The sequence below is a fragment of the Protopterus annectens genome, chromosome 6.part0 (genome assembly GCF_019279795.1).
Source record: "Protopterus annectens isolate FY-2018-M chromosome 6.part0, PAN1.0, whole genome shotgun sequence".
Lineage (NCBI taxonomy): Eukaryota > Metazoa > Chordata > Ceratodontiformes > Protopteridae > Protopterus > Protopterus annectens.
The window spans coordinates 274,462,855-274,488,409 of NC_056737.1; the positions used below are offsets into that span (position 1 = coordinate 274,462,855).

The window sequence follows — 25,555 nt, forward strand, 5'->3', positions numbered from 1 at the left end:
TGATCATAATCACTTAGAGGAGGAGTCGAAACCAAATGGGTGTGTTGTCCATGGTAACAAAGCCCCTTGCCACACAGATGATCTTGACATAATGACATCAAAAGTAGTTGCAACTTGCACACATTCTATGCACAGGTTTTAAATCCTTGCATTTTTTTCAGCAGAACTTGGCAGCTGGGAACAGCCCAGAATATTTATAGGCCTCTCTAAGGCAAATCCTCTTTACATTCCTGTAGGACTGGCCTGCTTAATGAATTTTCTTTGTGCATACATTTTGTCAAGCTTGTGTTGAACTTTCAGGTTGTGTTTTTTTAATGATAGTAACATTCTCTGGACCCTTGCAGTCAGAGGTTTAGGGTGAAGGTGGCAGCCTCCTCAGGTGGAAGGTGCTGGGGGCTGGGATTGGCAGCACTGGTACTGGAAATGCCAGTAAGAGAAGTGAATTCTAATACTGCTCTACTGCTGCTAACTGAAGCACTTGCTTCAGTGCAGTGTTTTAATACGTTGTAGTTTGCCACTTGCTGCAGTGTAGCAAGCGGTTTGCTACAGCATTCAGAATTTAAAGGTTGAAGAAAGACAACAGCACAGAGGACATGGAGCTCCATAAGACAGAGAATTGACCTTTTTTTCTCCTCAAATTAGATCTGAAGAGGGGCACCAGATTAAGGATCATCACTGGGCATTAGATGACCTAGTTATGATTCTGCTTACAGGTGATTTATGTAGTGAATTTTTAAACATTCCTTGTACAATTTATGGTCTGAATAAGCTTAGGTAGATGTTACACCATACCTAATCACATTCATGATGCTTTACCACATTTTTGCACAATAATGATTGCTTTCAGTTGATGAAAGTATAGTTTATGCCCCTATGGAAACAAGATAATGCCCACTTACTTCAGTGAAATTATACAGATTTGACACTTGATTACGTTCAGCCTTATTCTTTTTTGTTTCAGCCTGTCAAGTAGTTTAATCAGATGTTGATCATGTTCTGGCTTACATATGTCACCAGTGATGATCATTGCACAATGTAGCCCTTTTAAAGTATTAGTAATACCTCTGTGAAATACTTGTAGAGTTAATAAGAGTCCGTATAGCAACTGCAGGGATTTCTATCTGCCTAGGTGTGTTGAAGGTGTACACACTGGAACTAGGTTAATTTGCCTTAATTTGCTTGAAGTATTAGTAGTACATAAACAGAAATAATGTGCACTGGGCATTGTCATTCTTGCCCTTCTGTTGTGTGACGTGGATAGTGTTCATCTTTGATCCATTTATTTAAATTTTTAGCATCTACTCCTATCCTTCTCTTGTTTAACTGCTATTGCCATACTTATTTACTTGCTGATTAGGTTCCGTCTGTTTCACTATGACCATCATAGTACCTGCTATAGCTACTTTGTAAGGCATGCAGTGCAATGTCGGCTGCCTTTCTTAATGACACTATCTAGTGCTGTCAGACTACCTGTCACTTCGGAGCACAGGAGCACCTGGTACACTATTGCATTGCAGGAGTTCCTGTGCACCATTCAAGATACTGTGAGTGGGACTGCACACCCCTGGGGGCTACTGTTCATGTCTGTGAATAGAAATGGTCACCAGTGGTTTACTCTACACAGGGCAGTTTTTGCATTTATGCATCTATGCCCAATATACCTGAATACCGAGAGCCATTTCTCTTTCTACAAATTTCTGTGAAATATCCATGTTCCATAAAGCTTACAAACTTAAACTTTGTGGTATGTGTTCTCATGTCTGAAGTCACAATATGTGCATTAAATATATATTTTGATTGCTCATTTGTTACTGGATATCTTGATTTTTCAGGAAGTTTTCAGAATAAGATTTACTTGTTTTATTTTTAGTAGATTTACACGTCATCCTACATTGTTTCTAATTCCCAACATTTATTTTATGTACTTCTAGCTAATAGCTTTCCAGTCATACATGTCATATGACAGTTAGACAGATTACCCACCCCACACACATCTAACTTTTTCCAGTGTCAGAGTGGCTATTCTTTAGTAGTTTGCCTCTGACTAAATCATTTCTGGTTCCACACACACTCTTCTGTCTCTGATTAAGTTAAGTAGTTTCATCAATATTTGTTTGTGTCTTTCGGCTTTTCCCGGTTAGGGGTCGCCACAGCAGAACTCCGGTCCGCTAATTATTGGCAGTTGATTTTTACGTACCAGCTTGCCAGGCCTGACGCACAACCTTCAACGAAGGTACACCCATTCGCGCATGCCTCCACGCAGAAGACGCTCTAGCTGAGAATCGAACCTGACAGTGTCTTACTGTGAGGCAACAACGCTACTGCAGCACCACCACCGATTTACAGTATTGTACCCAATGTTCATGATCAGATACATACTCCTCTTTTGATTGTTGGTCTCCCTGATTTCTAGTAAAGAATAAATACCTGACAATGTGGTACATTTTCTGTGTCTAACCATATGCTTTGAATTTACGTTTAAGTATAGGAGTCTTTCCTTTCTCCTTCTCTGAAAGGTTAAAACTGTTAAAATACTTTGCCTTTTCCCAGGGACATGAAGAAACATGATATTTTGAACATGTTCTAGTTTGTCAGTCTGTCTGTTTGCCGTGAGGTAGAGTTCTAAATATCGAATTTGCAGCTTCCAGTTTCCAATCAGTTCTCCTGCAGGTTTAAAGTTGTTGATATTTGCAGAAAAAAGTGGTATGGAGCACCCTCTGGTGGTCCAGTAGTATGAAAAAAGAGTTTGCAGGAGCAAGATTTTGACACTAAATAACAAAACATAAAATCATGGATTCTTTAAACATTTTCAGGTTGGAAAACAAAATATTTAGATGTTTTTCTTTTAAGGTGGAAAATATTACACAGCTTTGAAAGAATATGCTTGGGACTGAGGTCAGACTCTGTGTCAACATCTGTCCAAACAAGTTTATTCTGACAGTGTTATAGCATCCAGTGTCTACTGACATAATGTTGCATTTATAAAATAAGCTAGTTAATACAAATATACAGGATGACCAAATGGAAAAATTGACACGTAGACACCATAGCAGTTTACTCTAGACTGAATTAAATAGTAATCGCCTGACACAGTATGATAAGCTCTCTTAATGAAGTATTCTGCAATTAGTATAATTTTATATATTGTCATATGTGATGCCATGGTAGACTGATCATTTCATTGATAATATGTGACAGTTAAGACTTATTTCTTTTTAGTTTTCTGACGTTGTTGTTGTTTCTTTCGGCTTTTCTCTGTTAGGGGTCGCCACAGCGGAACTCCGGTCCGCTAATGACTGGTAGTTGATCTTTACGTGCCGAGTTACCAGCCCTAATGCGCAACCTTCAACAAAGGTACGCCCATTCACACATGTCTCCACGCAGAAGACGCTGTAGCTGAGAATCGAACCGGACAGCGTCTTACTGTGAGCTGACAACGCTACCGCAGCACCACCACCGCGGGTACTTTTAGTTTTCTGACGTAATTTAAGAATACCTTATTATTGCTTTCAGTCTTTATCAAGTTGAGTTCATAGCTAGATATATAAGATTTGATAAATAGTTTCTGTTCTTTATTTAATCGAGTTGTTGCATATCTAGGGTAATTTGTGAAAGCTATATTTATTTATATATGTATTTATTTTTTGTATTTGTCTGTATATTTGCCTTAGTAGTATGTGCTCATGACTGCAGTACTTATTATTATGGAATTTTTTATAGTATCCTGTGTAGATTCATTTGGGTCATTGAAGACAGTATTCTAGTCTTTCACACCTACACACACTGGTAAACTGTAGGAAGGATGATTCATTTTTCACTGAGCTTTATTTACTCATAACTTAAAAATGGTGGTGTTATTAATCTTTGTTAATTATGGAGGATGTAACCAAAGATGGAGAACAAAAAGAAGGTTTGTCAGTGTATTATTAAAGCGGTTTCCTTTAGTAAGGCGTTTCATTCTGGAACATACCATTTTCTTGTATGTTACTACCTTTTGTGCGGTATTTTGATTGCTGTGTTTAATCAGCTTTGCATATTTTTCCTGAAGCGTGGTCTCCAATTTGTATAAAATATTATAGGTAAGGGCTTGCCAATTGTTTATTTAGGAGTGCAGACTTCTCTTTAGCTATTGGAGATCCCCAGCCATCCCTTCTGATTTCCTGCTTGCTTTGTATTACTGTCTGACAGTCCATCAATCTTAATCCTGTAAGGACTTTCGGTTACTCATTTTCCCTGTTTTGTATCCTGTGCCAAGGTTTCTTTTTCTAGTATCAGCATTGGCTTTAGGTGATTTGGCCACATCAATTTAACGTTGATGTGACACCCTGACTCCATGTAAAAATGAGAAAAAAGGAGGTTGATGACAATGACTGGAAGTGCAGCATTTTCTGTCCACATTTTAGGTATACCACAGATTATTGGATAATTTGCAGAGACAAGCAATCCTGCAAAGATACTGAGGGGCAACAGTTGAACACCACCATTGATTCCTGAAGTGTCCTACAACCCTCCTTCCCTCCTTAAACCACTGTTACGTTGAGCCATAGTGATAAACTAGGCTGTAAATGAATCTGCACTTATCATTCAAACCCAAGTAATTTGTTAATCCTAACTGCATCATGTGGAACAGCACTGAAGAATTTCTGCAATCCAAGTAACTGATATCTATCATACCTTCCCCTCCATCATCTTTTTCCTGATTCATATTGTGTGACACGATGCCATTTAGGCCACAATGATCAGGTGTAGGTCAGCTGTGTAAGTATGTTATGTATGAGTGCCATTTCAGATATAAAAAAAAAAGTGTCTAAAATGACTGTTGTACAATGCTGCAGTACTAGAGGGGCAAACCTTTCCATATCCACATGTAGGAGTATCCATATTTACTAAATCAATCTCGTACAGCTTGGAGAAGAGATTTGCCCACTTCTGCTGACTGCTAGAGAGCTGGATTTCTAACCAAGCATCCAAAGCCAGGTTTCACACATTTAGTCCTCAAGTGTATTGTGCTGCGTCTCTCATAATTCATAGGATAAAGACATTACACAGTCATTCCTTCAATTATACTTTAGTTTTTGTGCAGATTGTTACTATAGAAACAGGGTTTTAGAACTTAGTTATTTTTATTTGTTTGTTTTCTTTTCACCTTGGCTTTTCACTTCAGTCTTGCCACCATTATAGAAAAAATAGATTATTTTCCCTTCTCTGTTTCTGCAAGATCATGCCTCCACTCTTGATGTAATAAGTTCTTACCAAAAATCACTCTGGCCTTTTAGAAGTATAACTCTGATCTAATTTGTTTATCCTCTTTTATGGCTGCTTAATGTTATTTAACCTCAATGAAAATAAACACTGTTCATAGGTTCATACTAAGCTAACTGCCCTTGTGAGCCATTGTAAGCCTAGCCAATTATCCCTTGTGAGACTCAAACCTGCACCTTGTATTTGTAAGGCAAACAACTTAACCATTAGGCCACCCTCCCATCCCTCTGTAATCTTGTCATTTGCATGACTGCCGCAAATTCTTGTTTTACTCTTTTATTTCCATTTTTACTGTAAAATTAGTCAGAATTTGTTTTCATATAGTTATTGCTGTTAGTTTCTGACAACTAGACCTGTTAAAAATTAGACTGTTTAATGGATATTCAGATGAGTAACAATCCACAAAAATATGGTCTCTTATGTGAAAGAATGCAACTTGAATTTGCACATTCCCTCAATGTTCAAAACACTGAACTGAATTTTATCACTGGGAATCTTTTACTAGGAAAATTAAAAAAAAAAAAGTTATATCAATTCACACAGGTCTGCACCAGCTTCGTATCTGTTTCATTGTTACAAGTTTGGTAGACAGGACCAAGAAGAAATAAACTTGTGAAGACACTGCTGCCAGCCTATTACTGTAAACACACATGCAGTACCAATTTTCCATGGCAGAATCACTGCATGTATTCCCTAAATCATCACTGCATTGTTACTTTTCCCATTCCTTTTCTTTTTCTTCGTGTGTAGTTCCTCCTAGTGGATTAATGAGCTAGCGACTGGGGCACTGTGTAACCTATTGACTGGAGCAGTGTATGGTGAAGTAACTTGGGTAGCACATGACCCAGTGACTGTTGTAGCATGTAACTTGGTGATTTGGCAATGCATGGTCCAATGAGTGGGACAGTATATAAGCTAAAAACTGGGGTAGACTATAGCCTAGTGGTGGTGAAAATGTATGGTCTAATGACTAGGACAGAACAACTCCGTCGTTTGTCTTCTCCAACACTACCCCAGAACGTCATTACTGTTTGACCTCTAAGTTTTTAACTTTATCCAGTTTGCCTTTGTTATATCTTCTGTGATCAAACCTGTATAAACCCATAGAAACACATCATTTTGTATGTGCACCTTACTCTGGTCCCTTTGCCCAAGTGTGAGTTGCAAAGTTATGGCATGCATTTTTGGGATCTGTAGTTTTACCACACTGATTGATCAGTGAACCTGTTTTTTTTTTTTTTTTTTGAGGAAAGGTTGATTATTGTAAGCCTAGAAACTAGTGTCAAAAATGCTGAAGCTTATATGAAAAGTGGTTTAAAGAAATTGTTGTAGATAATGAATGTTAAGTGTTTTCTGAAATGTTAAGTCTATGTACACCTTGCATTTAATGTATATGCACATCACTGGTTTTGTGTTGGGTCTAAGCTGTGGTATTGCCATGTCTGATGGAATAGTGTCTGTATCTTGAAGGCTTGTACAGTATATATTTTAAAAGGTTCCAATTCACTGTATTGATAGTCTGAGCATCTGTGTCTGAAATGTCAATCTTTTTAATCTTAGGGACATAAAAGGAAGAATTGGAAAATGAGAAGATTTGTTCTTAGGACAGAACCTGCATACCTACATTACTATGACCCTACTAAGGTGAGTGCTAGTTTCTCTTTAGGTGTGTAATTTACTCTTCCAACAACTAGCTGCCATTAATACTGTTAGCCTTGGACCAGGAGCAGTGCTTTGCAGTGCTGTTCAGGTAGATGTAGGTAAACATGAGGAGGTGCTCTACCATGAAAAGACTAGTAGTTGGGACTGGTCCTGAGAGACAGTACCATGTGATGTAAAACAGCGCAAGAGTCAAAGCTGCTGTGGTCATTGCTGAGCACAAGGGGCAAAGCTACTGAAGCCATTCATTTTCAGATTATGCTCTTGTACTGACAGTAATTAGCTCAATCTCTGAGAAGTAACAGAATATTATAACTGCTTCCCATGTCTGTACAGTCACACCACATGTACACCCCTGCTCCTGTTCAGTGGATTTAGAGCATTGTAGTAACATGTAATTGAATTGTGTACAACAGATGTTATCGGTTTGATTTCTAGCGCTTTCACTTAATCTGGGTTCAAAAACAGTGGGAGAATTCAAGAAGCATGAATTAGGTTTACAGGAAGTTCTAGTAACAGAGAGAAAATTATAGTTGTTAACACTAAATAAGAGATTTTTATTTATTTTTATTGTATTTGTCTTTTGATAACTGGGAAAGTCTGACTGATCCAGTGGCTATTTTCAGAGGAGGCCCAGGGAGAAAAGCTCCACAATAGATTAGATTCAAAAACAATTAGACAACATATTACATATTTTACAATGAATTGGAAAGACTCCACAAAAACACACACAAAAACATTTTACAGTAGCTGTTAACTAATTATATAAAAGGGGAGAAAATCCTCACAACAGATAAAAACACAAACAGATTGAAATGGATTTACAGACATATTAAGAATAAAATATTAACTGCAAAAAGCAAGACACACTGCAGAAGTGGATAGAGTATGCCAAGCAAACTAATACATTGTTCAAAATATTGGTTATATTTCTCATAATGTATGGAGGTGGAAAGTAATATTCTCCTGCCAAAATAGACAGAGGAATAGATTGAGATGAGGAGGAGTAATGAGCAGGAGGGAAAATTATGGATATGGAGGGAGAGAGAGTTGATTATTATGGAGGGAGAGAGGATTATTATTAGAAAGTTGAGAAAGGTGATAATGTTATGGAAGGACATGAGAGAGGAAAACAGAAAGTGTCAGCTGAAGAGGTAAAAGAGCATACACTAGCAGCATGGTATCATTAAAGTGAAATCCTCTTTTGATGGTAGGTCATTACTACCTGGTAAGATATGAAGGTGTTCATGAATTAAGAGTGAGAATGGCATAGTTATAGTGAGTCAGTGGACATGCATCTGTTTTCAGGGTTGTGCAGGTACAGATGTCAGATATTTTTTTAGATTGGTCTTGAAATTAGAAAGGTTTCTAGTATGTTTTAGGGATAAGGGGATAGAGTTCTAGGAATGGCTTACATAGCTGAAACAGAGAGAGTTTCCTTGCTGAATGATATGGTTTGTAGTTAGCGAGGAGCATTTTGTTTTCAGATCAGATTGATCTAGAAGGGGTGTACATATGTAATAAGTCTAGTAGGCCTTTGCTTTGTTCTGGTTTGTGTATTAATTTGTGGACTAGGAGTAGTTGGGTCTAAGTGAGTTGGGGTCTATATCATAACTCAGTGAACCCTCCGTTCATTGAACCCAAAACCATGAAAGTTCACTTAAGTGAACAGTCACAGCAATGAATGGTTTACACAGAATAGAATTAGTTGACCAACATTGCGACCGTCGCATTCGCCGCCCTATGTCAAACACACTCGGGTGGGGGGCTGTGCCCCCCACAACACACACTGACCCTACCTATAAATACCAGATCCGAGATCTCACTACATTGGGGAAGAGGAAATTTCCTGATGTTTGCCAACTAATTCTATTCCCTATCTAAACCATTCACTGGTATGAATGTTCACTTAAGTGAACTTTTGATGTTTTGGGTTTGATGAATGGAGGTTTGCTGACTTGAACCTTCGATTACATAATATAGATTCGGTGAGCTGCTTAGGTAATTCATGCCAATAAAGCTGTTTTAGGACTAAGCAGTGATGGGTTCTGTTTGAGTTAGTGGAAATTTTTGCTGTTTTGTTGTAGCATTAGTTTAGTTTATTTTGGATGGAAGATTTAAGATTAAGCAGTACCGAGGAGCCATATAGTAAAGTGGGGAGCAAGAGTGTAGAGGTCTGGAGTTTCCTGGATGAGTCATTAAGTAGTTTTTGTTCAACAGAGTGTCCTTAAGTTTTGGTGATTTTTGATAACCTTTTGCACATGCAAGTCAAATTTCAGGTTATAATTTGTCATGCCTAGTAGCTTGGTATGGGAAATTACTTCTATAGGGGCGTTATCAGAGGCTGTAATTGAGAAAGTTCGTCTGAAGTGTTTTGTGTGAAGCTTTTGGGAGGGTCGAAGCTGGGAGTTATTGAGCCAGCTTTCAACCAATGAAAATGACTTTTGGGGTGATGTGTTGTAGAGTAATTGAGTTACTGGAAGAACAGATTAATGTGGAATTGTCAGCATATTGTTTGAGGGATGCTTGACTTTTAGCGGAGTGTAGGTTGTTGGTAAATATGTTGAAAAGCAGTGGCCCTACTATGGAACCTTAGGGAACACCTGTTTCAGTGGGTAGGAAGGATGAGCAAGAATGAATCCATTTAACAGCTTGGAGTCTATTTGGAAAGGTAGCTGGAGAACCAGGTGTTTGATAGGTGATTAAACATCCTTTCATTAGAACCATGTTGAATCAAGCCCAGTTCAAAGTAAAAAAAATATTCAGTCCACAAATGAAGGACCAAAGACAGTTTAATTCAGCATAAATTGGTCAACATTCTGCACTATTGGCCTTCTCTGATTTAAAAAAAATATATAACCATCATTCAATAAAAGAAGCTGCAGCTTCTAAGCAGCTAGATTTGCATGTTTGTTAAAAGCAGGTGACTGATTAGTGTATTAAAAAAAAGGTGGATGCTATAGTCTCTGTTTCCAGAGAACACAGCATTAATCACAAGAAGTACTGATTTAATTGACCTTAAAGTGTATGTTATCAATACAAATACCCTTTTACTAAAATAGCGGGAGAGAAACTTGACTATAATGAAGACGGACAGTCTGTCTAAACATGCTTTCCTTAGTGACTAAACTTTTGGTAAGAATTTTTTTCCAAATGGTTTTGACAACAGATAATAAGATTGTAGAGTAAGACATTGAATCATGGACTGTTGCGTAGGGGTGCGAGAGCAAGAGGTAAGATCCAGGCATAACAACCCCCCCCCAACAAACTGCAGTTGTAGATAGAATTAAACAAATGGTGAAAAAGCGTGTGTCTGATGGCTCACCAGTTCACCATAATACTGCTGCAGTCCACATGGCTGCTTTTCATACCAATTGTTTGTTGACTGAACTATAAAGTATCTCCACTTTCAGCTAGTGATTGCTATGCAGCAGCACAATTAAAGACACCATCATCTAAGTCATAGTACATGCAGTAGGTCAGCAGACTTGGCCATGGTGTCCGCAGCTAGAGCGAAACAGAGTGAATGTTGACTTTTGTGCATGTCAAGGTTGGGTACCATTTCCACCTCCTGCAGGCAGATCAGCTGAAGGGCCATGTAACTCACAAAAAGCTGATGATGAAAAAGATGAGGGCAGATGAAAATACAACCACAACCTCATAAAAAATGAAAATCACAATGTTTATTCATGTGGAACCAGTGAAATTGTAGTTTTTATGATTTTGAAATAATTCATACAGAAAGCAATAAATGCAGTGTGTTTGTGGTACTCAAATGCATTTGTTAGAACAGGCCTGTTGATCTGTTAACTTTTTATATTTAAAAATTGTCCCTGATTCTTGAACGACTTTAAGAAGCTATTGGGAAACTGATCTTACCTTAAGAATAAACACGTGAGTTTTAAATAATTCATACAGCAAGCAGTGCATGCAGTGTTTGAGGTACTCAGATAAAGTTGTTCAAGCACATATTAAGCAAAGAAGGTGATTTAAAAGCTTGTAACTATTTCATCTGTGACTTTTCTCATGGTGGCCGCTATCAAAAGCTTCAAACACTTCATTAATGTTACCTTCCCTTTGAGAACATCTCTTCACTGTCTCACAAAGAATTAAATGTCCTGTCTCTGCTTTACGCTACTCCATTCAGAATTTTCCCCTCCACATGCGCCTATGATCCTGATTGGTCATTGTACAAAGCTGAGCTAAGTAACCAATGACAGCAAGATCACAGCATCATATGTGGCTAGGGAATGGCTCTTATTAGTTTGGCATGCTACCCACCAGTGCTTTTGTACTGGTTGCTTTATCTCACAGCCCAACTGGATTCCATAGTGGAGACAGTTTATCTAATGTAACTCAGCAGGTAGAGATAAAATTAGCTGTAGCAGCCTGAATGTAATTAGGAAGATAAGCACGATTGCTGGGCTGTGTTTGAAAATGCAGCTCTGTAGCCAGCAATGTAAAGAATACTCTTTTTCACAATAAAACATATCCTCTGATACTGTTTTAACGACTTGGCATAATCTGCACACATCTTGATATGTAATTGACAATTACAAAAAAAAAAAGAAGTTTTCTTGCCAAATTTGGAGGGGTTGTAGCCCAACAGCACCAACTGCTCCATGCAGTTAATGGCCCCACTGCATTCTGAATGCCTACTGTCAGAGACTGATGGAAAGTGGTTTCCATCCCAGGCGAAGAGGAAATGGCATTCACCTCAGCCTGCTATGAGATGGCTGCCACCTCAGACTAATGAGAGACGGCTACTGCCCCATGTTGACAAGAAATAGTTGCTGCGCACACTGACAGAAAATTACTGCCTTCCAGCATGAGAGAAGGCAGTTACCATACAGTGCTTAATTTGGTATTTTTTTCATCTCCTTGACATCACATCAGTTTTTAAACAGACACTCCTGCATTTGATACACTGTCACTGAGGCAGTGCATGAGTCACTTGGCTATTGAAATCAAGGCAAGCAATTTCTAGCACCTCCTTTGTGGGATTAGTGCAAATTAATTGTATTGTTTTGGTAACTTACATAAAGATATTTTTCTGTGCTTTATACTTAATATTTCAAGTACTATTTTTAATACAAAGCATCAAAAATACATAGCATAAAGTTGCCTAACTAAAGGAGATTTTCTTTATTTTTCAGGATACTGTTCACCCTGTTGGTGGCTTTCCTCTAAGGGGTTGCTTAATTTCTGCATTAGAAGATAATGGAGTTCCTTCAGGTATGACTGGTTCCAAAATTTAAGTATTGGCTTGTTCATAATCACAGTTTTTACAGGCATTGCTTTGTATCCAGAGTGCAGAAAGTCTAGCTGAGTCCAGATGAAATGTGGGAAGAATTTGTCAAGTCCTTCATGTAAGAACTGTGACAGATGTTGATTTTATTGTCTGGGGGGGGGGGGTTCTTGCATTTATAGGAGTCTGGAACCTATAAAATGTAGCTGTTTTGTAGAGAGGATGTTTTATTTCTCTAGCTACGCTGCACAGATTACTGAAGTCAGCCAGTGACAGAGGTTAGCAGTGGCTTATTGTGTGGAGGATGAGCTGTAGTGATTATCACATACACTGTGAGCAGCTTGATGGGTACATGGTGAGAGCCTTACAGCTCCACTGTCTCACTGGGGATTAATCCTGACCTTTGTTCACTGTCTGTAGGCAGTTTTGTATGTTCTCCCTGTGTCTGTGGCCCTGCTATTTCATATAGAGTGTGTGCGTGTGAGTGTGTGCATGTGATTGTGTGTGTGTGTGTGTGTGTGTGTGTCACCCAGAAGTACCAGTTCATTTGTCTGGTTAACAAATAGATAAAAATAAATAAAATAGTTACATAATTCAGCTGCAACAACAACAACAACTTTCACAGGATTGTCTTCTGTCTCGCAGTAACCCCACAGCAGACTTTCTGGCCTTCTAATTATATTTTCAGTAGTTCCCATTAATTCCATACTACAACATATCCAAGCCCATCCCTGCCTATAGTGAGGACCTTGCTGTTCTCGTAATCCTGAGGAATAGGACCTTTTCCTACTTAACACATTCCCCGCTGTGCTTACAGTGGTGCCACCATGGGCATAAGCACATCACTGGGCTTGTTCCACCTCATCTCACAAGTGAGAGCTGGTGCTTATAGTTGTGCAGTCCGGCACAGTTGATCAGTCTAAGCCCCCACTATATTAGTGCTTTGGCAGAAACTCCTCCCAAGCTGTCTCTGAAAAAAAGAGAGCAGGTCAAACACTACTTTATCTTTCCTTCCTCCTCTGCTGTAGTCAAGTTTTTTTCCCCCCAAACCTGGACTGTCAGTAAAGGTGAGCAGATGTCTTGTTTTTGTGCTACAACCTGGCTCTAAACTGCTGTCAATTTTGCAGACCATATATCTGATTTTCAGCTAGATTAACACCCAACCACCAGGAAGTGAACCCAAGGGAAGCGTTTTCATAGACAAAAAGAAAGTAGAAACAAGGCAAAGCAGGAAAAGTCTTCTGTTGTGGTTATCATGTAATTCATTTTTACAAAAAAGTGAAATTCAGAGTCCAATTCTGCTTTTTTACACCAAAGAAAATGTTTGTGTACTTGTGTGGTAGGGGGATACGAATATTATGAATAACTACCACTTATAACTTATTTGCCTTCTCTTTTTAAGTATCACTCTGCAGACATTACTATGCCTGGTTTCAGCCCTTCTTTCAGAAGCTGTATGTGATACATATTGACGTGAGTGCAATATGCACTTAAAACATGTTAAATAATGAAATACAATATAAACAATTAAACATGCAAAGAAACAAAGAATGAGAAATAGGGCAGCTGCAGTTCTGACATGCAAACATTTCTTTCTGTGTATGTAACAGATACATATACTATCTGACTGTATGTATGTTCTCTATGCACACATACAAACATACACATGTATCTGTAACTGTATTTTTGTATGTATCTATGTATTTATATATATATATATATATATATATATATATATATATAGATATATATATATATATATATATATATATATATATATATATATATATATATATATATATATATATATATATATACTGCGGTGGTGGTGCTGCGGTAGCGTTGTCGCCTCACAGTTAAGACATTGCCCGTTCGATTCTCAGAGCGTCTTCTGTGTGGCGACATGCATGAATGGGCGTTCCTTCGTTGAAGGTTGTGTGTTAGGCCCGGCAAGCCAGCACGTAAAAATCTACTGCCAGTCATTAGCGGACTGGAGTTCCGCTGTGGCGACCCCTAACCGAGAAAAGCCGAAAGACACAACATATATATATATATATATATATATATATATATATATATATATATATATATATATATATATATATATATATATATATATATATATATATATATATATATATATATATATATATATATATATATATATATATATATATATATATATATATATATATATTATGGGTTCCCTTTTTAATTTCAAAATGCTGAAATCCAGACTGTCTATATTCACCAAGGATATTCACACCACCAGGTTAGTTGCCCAACACAATGCGTCTGAAATTCTCCAGGTAAGGCTGCAATCCAAATTGTAGTTTGCTACAGATCCCCCATCGTGCCCCAAGATTCTCACTACACCTTTCTAAACATATTGGAAAATATTAATATACAACCAAACACCCTAATACTGGGTGATTTCAACTACCCTGCCATTAACTGGGAAAACTACTTGTGTACCAACACCTTTGCCCAACGGTTCTTGGAATTCATAAATTCCAATGCCCCTCGTGTACCAACACCTTTGCCCAACGGTTCTTGGAATTCATAAATTCCAATGCCCTGGTTCAACTAATCCATAGTCCCACCAGGGGCTCCAATATCCTAGACCTGGTCATTACCAACATGGGAAATCAATGCTCCACACCTATGGTCGCCCCCTTGTTGGTCAGGTCAGACCATAAGCTAATCACTCTTAACATCCACATCCCACCCCCACCCCCCAGTAAGGAAACCTCCATAAAAAACTTCTCCAAAGCCAACTTCATGCTACTCAAGTCAGAAGTTACAAACTTCATGACACCCATGAATACGGGAAATGAAAGTTCGACTGCTGAGTCCTACAATAAGGCACTGTACGAGCACATCCACTCATGCATGAATCGTGCTATCCCAAATAAACCAAGATACTCTCCTCCAAAAAAAGGAAGCCAGTCTGGTGGTCCCCTGCCATAAACAAACTTTACAACAAAAGGAAGAAACTGTTGCAGAAAAGAGGAAAATCTCAGGATGCAAAAAACTCCCTTACCAGCCTCAGTAAGAAGCTGAGATCCCTCATTAAATCCTCCAAAGCTAGTTACAAAAATAAAATTGCCAAAGATTCCAAAGACAACCACAAGGCATTCTGTAACTATGTCAAGAATCTAAATGACATTGCTCAGATCTGCTCTGAGCTACAACAGAATGGCATTAAATATACTGATCCCAAGGATATTGCCATTATCCTGGCAGATCGATTCAGTGCCAACTTCAACCCCCTCTCACCCCCTAAATGGCCCATCTTAATACCGGAAGATTGCCAAATTCCGGTAATAACGACCACACAGGTAAAAAACGCACTCTCCAAAGTTAAGAATCCATGGGACCAGATAACATCCCGGGCTGTGTACTACATGAACTACAAAATGAACTGGCACCTCACCTAAGTGTCATGTTTAATCATACCCTCACCTCAGGCTTCGTGCCCACTGAGTGGCACACAGCTACAGTTATCCCACTCCACAAGGGGGGATCCACCTTGGATCCCAGGAACTACCGCCCCATCAGTCTGATGAGCCTGATCTGCAAGGCCATGAAATGTATTATCATGGAACTTATAAGCAAAGACATTGGCAACCTTAACACTGGACCCCCCCACCCTCGGTTTGAGTCCGTGAAGGGTCGATCTTATCTCCTGAACCTGACTGACTTCTTCGAATCAGTCTCCAGAGCCATGGACGAGGGTAAGGCAGTCCACACAGCCTATCTGGACCTCACCAAGGCCTTTGACACCCCACTCTGGAATCGTAGATAAACTTACCAAGCTGGGCATTAATCCCTACGTCACTCGATGGGTTGCCAACTGGCTTACTGACAGAACCCACACTGTAAAAGTAGCTGACTCCAAATCCAGCTCCAGACAAGTGGAGTACCTCAGGGTTCAGTCCTGGGACCTCTCTTGTTTGGCATCTACTTCTCTGAAGTACAGGCCAAAACTTAGGGACTCTGGCTAACAAAGTTTGCAGATGACTGCAAACTGGGAGCCATTATTGAATCCCCAAATGATGTGGATACTCTACAAAAGGGCCTTACAGAAACAGATGCTTTGTGCCAGAGCCATGGGCTCAAGCTCAATGCCAAGAAATGTATAGCTATCCCCTTTGGGAAAAAACATGTACCCATGAATTACCACATAGGTGGCAGTACACTAAACACCGAAAGTGTGATAAGAGACTTGGGGACACAGATGGACAGTGGTCTCACCTTCAATAACCACATCGCCACAACAGTCAGGAAATCCTATGTGGCACACCTCATCACTAAAGGCTTTTCATCCAGAAAAAAGGAGGTCATTGTCCCACTGTACTCATCCCTCATTAGACCCATTATAGAATGCAGCGCCCCATTTGGTATGTACCCCTCAAGACATCTGCAACAACTGGAAAGGCCGCAGAAATACCTCCCTAAAAGAATCACAGGCCTAAAGCAGATGCCCTATGCTGACCGCCTTAAACACCAGCTATACTCTGTCGCATATCGCCTACTCCGAGGCAATCTCTGCTTAACATACAAGCCCATGTCAAACCCAGAGCTGTTGGACATGCTACACGTAAAGAAATCCCAATCCCTCAGAGCCACATGCTCCAGGCATCTAAACCTTGTCATCACAATAAACAAAACATGCTGGAGGGATAGGTTCCTGACCCAGAAACTCCCCAGACTATGGAATAGACTGCCCATACATGTCAAGCAGAGCGTCTCTTTGGCCCTCTTCAAAAGGAACCTTGACGATTGGATGGGAGAAAGGAAATTCACCCCGGGGATCAAGTCAGTCACCCTGCTAGACAGGGTTCTAGGGAAGTAAATAGTGTAGGAAGAAATAGCCAGAGAATTGTTATGGCCAGGCTTGTATAGGCCCTAGGGCCGATAGCCCAGTACCAACCTATGAACCTATAAAATACTGAAGTCTTGAAATACTGGTAAACCAGAAACACGAAATTCAAAATCCCGAAATACGGAGATTTTTAATTAGAGCTTCTGGTGTTGTGGTGTGTGAATGGTAAGATGTGAGTTTGGGTATGTATGTGTATGTCTGTTGGTTAGGGGCTTTAGTGTCTGTCAGTGTGTGTTTTGACTGCGATGTGTGTGTGTGTGTGTGAGGGTGTGTATAATGTGTGGGAGTGAGTTGCTTGTGTGTGTCTGATTGTGCAATCTGGGAGTTAGTATATACAAGTGGGGGTGTGTGGGGGCACAGGGGGGCTTGCCCCCCTGCTTATCTGTAGTGTAGGATGTTTGAGTTTGGGGGAAGTGGTGTGCTTGTGTGTGTTCTATCTGTAGTGTAGCGTTGGGATTTTGAATTTCGCGGTTTTAGGATTTCGGTGTTTGGTGTCTTCGGCTATGTAATTACTGAAATACTGAAATTCGGGATTTCAGTAATTCGAAATTACATAGTGAATCCATCTACATATATATATATATTGTGTAGTGGAAGCTAGGTTAAGAAGGGAGGTGATGATTAGTTATCAGCAGTATGGTTTCATGCCAGGAAAGAGCACTACAGATGCAATATTTGCTCAGAGTGTTGTTGGAGAAATACAGAGAAGATCAGAAGGAGTTGCATTGTGTCTTTGTGGACTTAGAGAAAGCATATGACAGGGTGCCTAGAGAGGAGTTGTGGTATTGTATGAGGAAGTCGGGAGTGTCAGAGAAGTATGTAAGAGTGGTACAGGATATGTACAAGGGTAGTGTGACAGCGGTGAGGTCTGCAGTGGGAGTGACAGATGCATTTAAGGTGGAGGTGGGATTACATCAAGGATCAGCTCCGAGCCCTTTCTTATTTGCAATGGTGATGGACAGGTTGACAGACGAGATCAGACAGGAGTCCCCGTGGACTATGATGTTTGCAGATGACATTGTGATCTGTGGTGAGAGTAGGGAACAGGTGGAGGACACTCTGGAGAGGTGGAGATATGCTCTAGAGAGAAGAGGAAAGAAGGTCAGCAGGACTAAGACAGAATATATGTGTGTGAATGAGAGGGAGGATAGAGGAATGGTGAGGATTTTTATTTTATTTTTTTTTATTTTACATTTGTTGACCGGGATAGTCCGACTGGATGCATGTCCATTTTCAGTGGAGGCCCGGGGAGAAAAGCTCCAAGGGTAAGCAGATACAGCATTACATAATACCAGCATTACATATTACAAACAGACTATTTACAGAGATTACATAAGTAAGCAAGTTAAACAAGTTCCACAGGTTACAGTTAATCCTGAGCACAAGTCAGGATTAAATTAAATTACACAGTAAACTGGTTAACAGATTTTTACACATTCTAGAGAGAGTTAGCCAGGCTTGGTACATTGACATAGCCAGTTAAGTGACAAATGTTGTTTGAGTCTAGTTTTAAATTGACCTAAGGTGGAAAGTAAGGTAATATCAGCTGGAAGAGAGTTCCAGGATCTACTTACATAGTTTGCAAAGAGAAAGTCACCAGCTGTGTTATTAATTTTGCCAGTCTGAATTAGTAATTTGTTAGAGGATCGAAGCGGTCTAGGATTGTTATAGGGGGTGATAATATTTTTAACTGCAGGAGTATTGTCCGGATTATAGAGGATTTTATAGGCCATAATCAGTTGGTTATACTGGATTAGGCTGGGTAGTTCAAGCCACGCAAGCTGATTTAGATTGATGCAATGATGTGTCCTAAAAGGCAGCCCAGTGGCAAACCTGGCAATGTGGTTGTAGCAAATTGAGAGTTTGTTAAGGACAGTCTTGTTTAAATTTGAGAGTAGAGGGGATGCATACAGAAGGGTTGAAAGAAGGTGAGAGCGAGCTATGGCAATTTTAGCTGGAGGGGTTAGGAAGGCTTTTATTCTGTAAAGTGACCCTAGTTTTTTATTGATGGTTTTGATAGTTTGGTTAACAGGTAGGTCAAATTTCAGATTATTGTCTATGATGACACCTAATAGTTTTGTAGATGGGTCAGGGGAGATTATTGTGCCATCATTTGATTTTATGGTAAAGGTGAAAGCGGTAGACCTACGTATTGGTGAAAATAACAACATTTTAGTTTTTTTGGGATTTAGGATCAGATGATGTTCAGAAAGCCAGTTTTCTATTGTATTAAAGGTGGTCTGGGTAGCTGACTATAACTCTACTGGAGATGTGGCTGAGCAAATCAGAGTAGAGTCATCAGCATGTTGGATACAGCTGACTTTTGGGATGACAGTATAAAGGTCATTAATGAAGATGGAGAACAGCAAGGGCCCTAGTATAGAGCCTTGTGGTACTCCAAGGGTGTTAGGTAGAAGGTTAGAGAGTTTGTTCTGCCAGAGGACAGCCTGCTGTCGACCATTCAGGTAGGATTGAAACCATTGGAGGGCTCCAGTATCTAGACAGAATGTTTGCAGGGTGTGGATCAAAAATTGGTGATCAACCATATCGAATGCCTTGGAAAGATCCAAAAAGAGGGCTGAGGATATATAATTATTGTTGCGATTATGGTTTATGGTGTTAGTAAAGGCTAGGAGGGCTGAAGTAGTGCTGTGATGAGGACGGAAGCCATGCTGAGTGTGTGTCATAAGGCGATTTTGGATTAGGTGGTGCATGAGTTGTCTATGAATACATTTTTCCATAATCTTTGCAAGTGGAGAGAATATAGCTATTGGCCTATAATTGGAGAATTCAGTAGAGCTGCCTCCTTTGTGAAGTGGGATTACATAGGATATTTTCCAGATGGTGGGAATTTTAGCTTCTACTGTGGTTCGATTGATTAGTATTGAGACGGGGTAAGCAATAGCATCAGCTGATTTTTGTAGGTACTCGGCAGGGAGTTGATCAGCAGAAAGTGTAGTGGGTTTCAATTTTTTGATCAAGGTACGGATAAGTGAAGTGGCGACTGGTTGGAAGCTGAACGCGAGTAGGTTTCTAGGGGTGCTACTTTCAGGACCAGGGCAGCTAGGAGGTAGTTGGCTAGCTAGGGCTTGAATTGTCCCAGTAAAAATTGGTTAAAACTATCAGAAACATCTTCAGGGGTTTTATCAATAGTAGTAGCAGGGATTGGGGTTGAAGTTTGTCCAGGATGTAGTAGATTATTTAAACCTGCCCAAAACTTCTGAGGGTTATTTTGATTTACTGTGTGTAAATTACAGTAGTATTGTTTTTGTCTTGTAAAATTGAGTTTTTGGTTTCGTTCCTGGATTGCCTGTATTTAATGTGATCTTGAGGGTCTTTAGAAGAACGCCATAAAGCCCATGCTTGTTTCTAGGGGTAGTTTCGAGTTTAGACTCTATAGAAAGCCATGGTGCAGTTTTTGCCTTGGTTCTCTTTGACCAAACAGGTGCATGCAAATCAAGGATCTCAAGGAATTTATTGTTAAAATATGCTACTGCTTCCTCTAAGGGGAGGTGTTTTAGAATAGACCAATTACATGAGTTTAGTTCTTGTTGGAATTTGGCAGGGTCAAAGTTTTTATTGTTTCTAACCTTTCTGAGTAAAGGTTGTTGGGAATTAATGGTTTTGTGCTTAATTACATATGTGAGAAGGTGATCGCTTAGGCCATTAAGGAGGGTAGCAGAGGTGTACAGTTGGGGGTGACTGTTTATGAGTACCCAGTCAAGTATACTTTCTTTTTGGTTGGGTTTACCTATCCTGGTAGGGGTGGATATGATTTGTGTAAATGCATGCAGGTTAATATGGGTGGTTAGGGATTCTGAGGAACAGGTGCCCCAGTCTATGTTAAAGTCTCCAAGTAGTAGGGTTTCTTGGGGGTAGTGACATGATAGCCAGTGCAGGATATCTTCAAATGTAGATATATTGTTACCTGGGGAATGTACATACAGATGATATTAATGCATTTATTTTTATTAAGTTGCAATTTGGTGGCAAGAATCTCTGAGTTATTAATCTGAGGAGGTTGTATTACATCTATGGTGACATTCAACTCAGATTTATAGAGTACAGCTACCCCACCCCCTTCCTCAAAGCACGATCCAGCCTGTGTATGTTGTACCCAGGTGGTAACACTTCATTGTCTTTAGTGTTAGGTTTTAATCAGGTTTCAGATAAACAGAGAATCTCAGGGGAGTGGACATCCAGAAGTGCATGCAATTCATGTACCTTGTTATTAATGCTTCTAATATTGAGATGACAGTCTAGGAGAGAGTTAGTTGGCCTATTAATTGTAGGTTTGTAGCTTAGATTGCAAGTAGAGGGGGTATGTGTATCTGAAGTGAGTGGGCCAGGGTTGGGGTGAATATCACCACCAAGTATTAGGCTGAGTCTATATTTGGTGATGAACTTCAGGAATTTGTTTATTAGTTTGTGGTAGTGTTTGGATCTAGAGCTAATGTGCCTGGGGTTGAGATGTTGATAGACTGAACAAGATGTTGGATAGGATCTGGTACTGTAAGTATGGTTGAAGGTGGAAGGATTTACAGCTGGGGTGATAGTATGGCCTTTTGGGACCTGAAATCCCGTGAGAAACTGGTTTTCATACAAGGTAAGGAGGTATGGTGTGAACAAGATGGGTAGTAAAGAGGAGTATATCATTATCTGTGATTCAGCTAGTGAGTTAAGGAACTGTTTTACCTGGTAATGCAACACCAGAAGATAGAGTGGTGAGGTAAAGGTACTGGAAGGGGGATGGGAGAATGCCAAATGAAAGCTAATGGGTGCTATTAAAATGTAGGTAGTAGAATGGGGGTGGGTGGAATTATCCCAGATGAAAGCAGATAGGATCTAGAAAGTGGGGGAGTGGCTATAGTACTATAAATGTAGAGGTACTGGGGGCGGGAGGAAATTGGGGGCAGGGAGGGAGAAGAGAGCCCGAGCGAGGGCTAACGAGGGCTAATGCAGTTTACAAGGTTTTCTAAGGTGTCCTAAAGCTATAAGGTAAGTATTACAGCTCTTAATGTAAGAGTCAATTTACTTCAGTTACAGGGGAAGGAGGCAACCACTCAAGTAGAAACAAAGAGCCCTATGGCTGACCAATATGGTGACCTGCTTAATTACAAAGCACTGTAAGTGAAAGCTTAACAAATGCTTTTTGTGTGTGCAACCTACTCTGTTTAAATGTTGAGAGAAACTGATTGCAGTCCTGTAGACACTGTTTTGTAGGGAACTGTAGAGTTCAACTAGGAAAAGAGAAGAGCAGAGATTCTAGGGTAAGCATGAAGGCAACAACAGGCAGTTATTATATAATAATGCATTCAGAAAGGTTTGGTGGGGGGGGGGTAAAGTAGCATACTTCATAATGAACTAAGATTTATAGCTAAGAAACCTAAATAAGAGAGCAATGCAGTAAATAAACACTTGCCAGATTTTAAAGATATACCAGAAAAACTAAATCAGTTATTCACAATTGTACAATTGGAAAATTGCCAGTAAAAGCACTTTAGTTAGCCCAAGTTATTCAAGTCATAAAAGCACTTCTTCAATGTGTGTGTGCAATTTAAACATTAAAAAACACATGCAGCAAGGAGGAGCTCTGATTATACACTTTCTCTAGGTACAGGTTCAGTTTAAACACAAATATTACCACAGAAATTCAGTAAAGTCACTAACTACTTATAGAGCCTTTGAAAAAAATAGAGCAATCTGTGCAGAATCAGAATTTAGCAGCAGGTCATTCAGTTACACAAAAAACAGTAAAAGATCCATACAATGAAGAAACTTACACTAAGTCACACCAGGTCACCCAAGGGGGGAAGAGAGAGGGAAATCCTAAGCACCTAGATTTGAAAATGATGCCTGTACTGAATTGTAGCAGTTTAACCTGTTTGAGGAAAGAGGGGTGGGGGAAAAGAGAAGGCAGTGGGAGTGGTTACAGGGAATACCCTGATTGACTCAAGACACCACACCAGAGATAAGTTGAATGTAAGGGCCTAAAATCTGCACTCAGCACTGTTATTTGCACTCAGTACTTTAATTTTAATGTTACTTGCACTCAGCACTGTAATTTCACTTATGTTTAGCAGGAAAGACAGACCAACAGTATACAATTTTGGGAATTTTTACAAGGGTTACTTGTTCAAATGTCAGGCTATTACAGTTTACAAGGTTTCCTAAGGTGTCCTAAGGGGAGCGAAGAGAGCCCGAGCGTAGCGGGGCTATTGCAGTTTACAAGGTTTCTTAAGGTGTCCTAAAGCTATAAGGTAAGTATTACAGCTCTTAATGTAAGAGTCAATTTGCTTCAGTTACAGGGGAAGGAGGCAACCACTCAAGTAGAAACAAAGAGCCCTATGGCTGACCAATATGGTGACCTGCTTAATTACAAAGCACTGTAAGTGAAAGCTTAACAAATGCTTTTTGTGTGTGCAACCTACTCTGTTTAAATGTTGAGAGAAACTGATTGCAGTCCTGTAGACACCGTTTTGTAGGGAACTGTAGAGTTCAATCTGTTTAAATGTTGAGAGAAACTGATTGCAGTCCTGTAGACACCGTTTTGTAGGGAACTGTAGAGTTCAATCTGTTTAAATGTTGAGAGAAACTGATTGCAGTCGTGTAGACACCGTTTTGTAGGGAACTGTAGAGTTCAATCTGTTTAAATGTTGAGAGAAACTGATTGCAGTTATGTAGACACCGTTTTGTAGGGAACTGTAGAGTTCAATCTGTTTAAATGTTGAGAGAAACTGATTGCAGTCCTGTAGACACCGTTTTGTAGGGAACTGTAGAGTTCAAGCTAAGTCACACCAGGTCAGCCAAGGGAGGAAGAGAGAGGGAAATCCTAAGCACCTAGATTTGAAAATTAGGAAAACCTGGAAAAAGGATGCAGGGAGTAGAGGTGGTGAAGGTGAATGAGTTTAAGTACATGGGATCAACAGTTCAGAGTAATGGTGAGTGTGGAAGAGAGGTGAAGAAGAGAGTACAGGCAGGATGGAGTGGGTGGAGAAGAGTGTCAGGAGTGATTTGTGACAGACGAGTACCAGTAAGAGTGAAAGGAAAGGTCTACAAGAGGGTAGTGAGACCAGCCATGTTATATGGGTTGGAGATAGTGGCATTGACAAAAAGGCAGGAGTCGAGCTTGACGTGGCAGAGTTGAAGATGTTAAGATTTGCACTGGGTGTGACAAATATGGACAGGATTAGGAATAAGTATATTAGAGGGTCAGTCCAGGTTGGAAGGTTTGGAGACAAAGCCAGAGAAGCAAGATTACATTGGTTTGGACATGTGCTGAGGAGGGATGCAGAGTATATTGGGAAAAAGATGCTAAGGATGAAGCTGCTAGGTAACAGGAAAAGAGGAAGGCCTAAGATAAGGTTTATGGATGTGGTGAGAGAGGACATGCAGGTGGTTGGTGTGACAGAGCAAGATGCAGAGGACAGGAAGAAATGGAAACAGTTGATCTGCTGTGGCGACCCCTAATGGGAGCAGCCGAAAGAAGAAGAAGATACGTGTATATTTATGTGTAAAAATTTTCCAGTATGCTATAATTATTCACCAAGTTGCTTGTTGAATTACTCACCTGTGGCTCTCTGCTTGGTCTCATAGTTATTTCTACAGTTATTTAAAGTTTTGTATCTGGAGGTGAGTTCCTCCAAGAAAGAGCAACACAGATCAGTTTAGGCAAATAATCCCAACGCACACTTTTTGGAGTCCTTTGGAGACATGGTTACTATTTAGTTACAGCTCTCCTGTTTGCAAACAAGTAAAAGTGTAATGGTTGTAATGAATTAACATCTTCCTATAACATCTTACTGGTGTAAAACATCTTACTGGATTTCAGTAGCTTTATTGTTTCACCCTTATTAGAATGCATTTTAATAAAATTGGCTTTGTGGTTCTGTCTCTCTGTCCTTCTGTGGTTCTGTCACTCTCTCTCACGAGTCAGCGAAAAAACCACTGAGCTTCTCATCTGAGAGGTACACACCCACAAAGACATGGCAGAACCACAGAGGGACAGAGTGGGATGCACAGACACTCATCTCCCTACATCTTTTCCTACACACACACACACACACACACACACACACACACACACACACACACACACACACACACACACACACACACACACACACACACACACACACACACACACACACACACACACACACACACACACACTCACACAATCCCCAACACTATGTTATCTCTTATGTTTGCCCAGAGCATTACATGGATAAACCCCACCCTACTGTAGAGATGTGTGGCATTACTATAAGTACCCCCGCCAAACACAGTGACAGCAAGCTATTTACATTCCTCCACCTCCTATAGTACAGCATTCAGTTTATCTTACCTTGTTTGATGGCCTCATACATTAGGAATCCTATCCGTGGCTCTCTTGCATCCATATTCCCTTCATTTCAGTGACATTAAACGTTTAAATATGTATATGCCTGGCTTTATAGTACTTACAAAGAAGCTGTTTCCACCTAACAGTCTTAGTC

At 39.9% G+C, this 25,555-nt stretch overlaps 1 protein-coding gene across 1 annotated transcript in view; it reads left to right on the top strand.

Annotated features, from left to right (window-relative positions):
- The window catches only part of PLEK2 (pleckstrin 2), a 116,801-nt gene that overhangs the window by 88,922 nt on the left and 2,324 nt on the right, over positions 1-25,555 (top strand). Inside the window, exons 7-8 of the mRNA XM_044074026.1 lie at positions 6,823-6,906; positions 12,078-12,156. Of these exons, the coding sequence (XP_043929961.1) occupies positions 6,823-6,906; positions 12,078-12,156 (163 nt within the window). The remainder of the gene's footprint in view (positions 1-6,822; positions 6,907-12,077; positions 12,157-25,555) is intronic.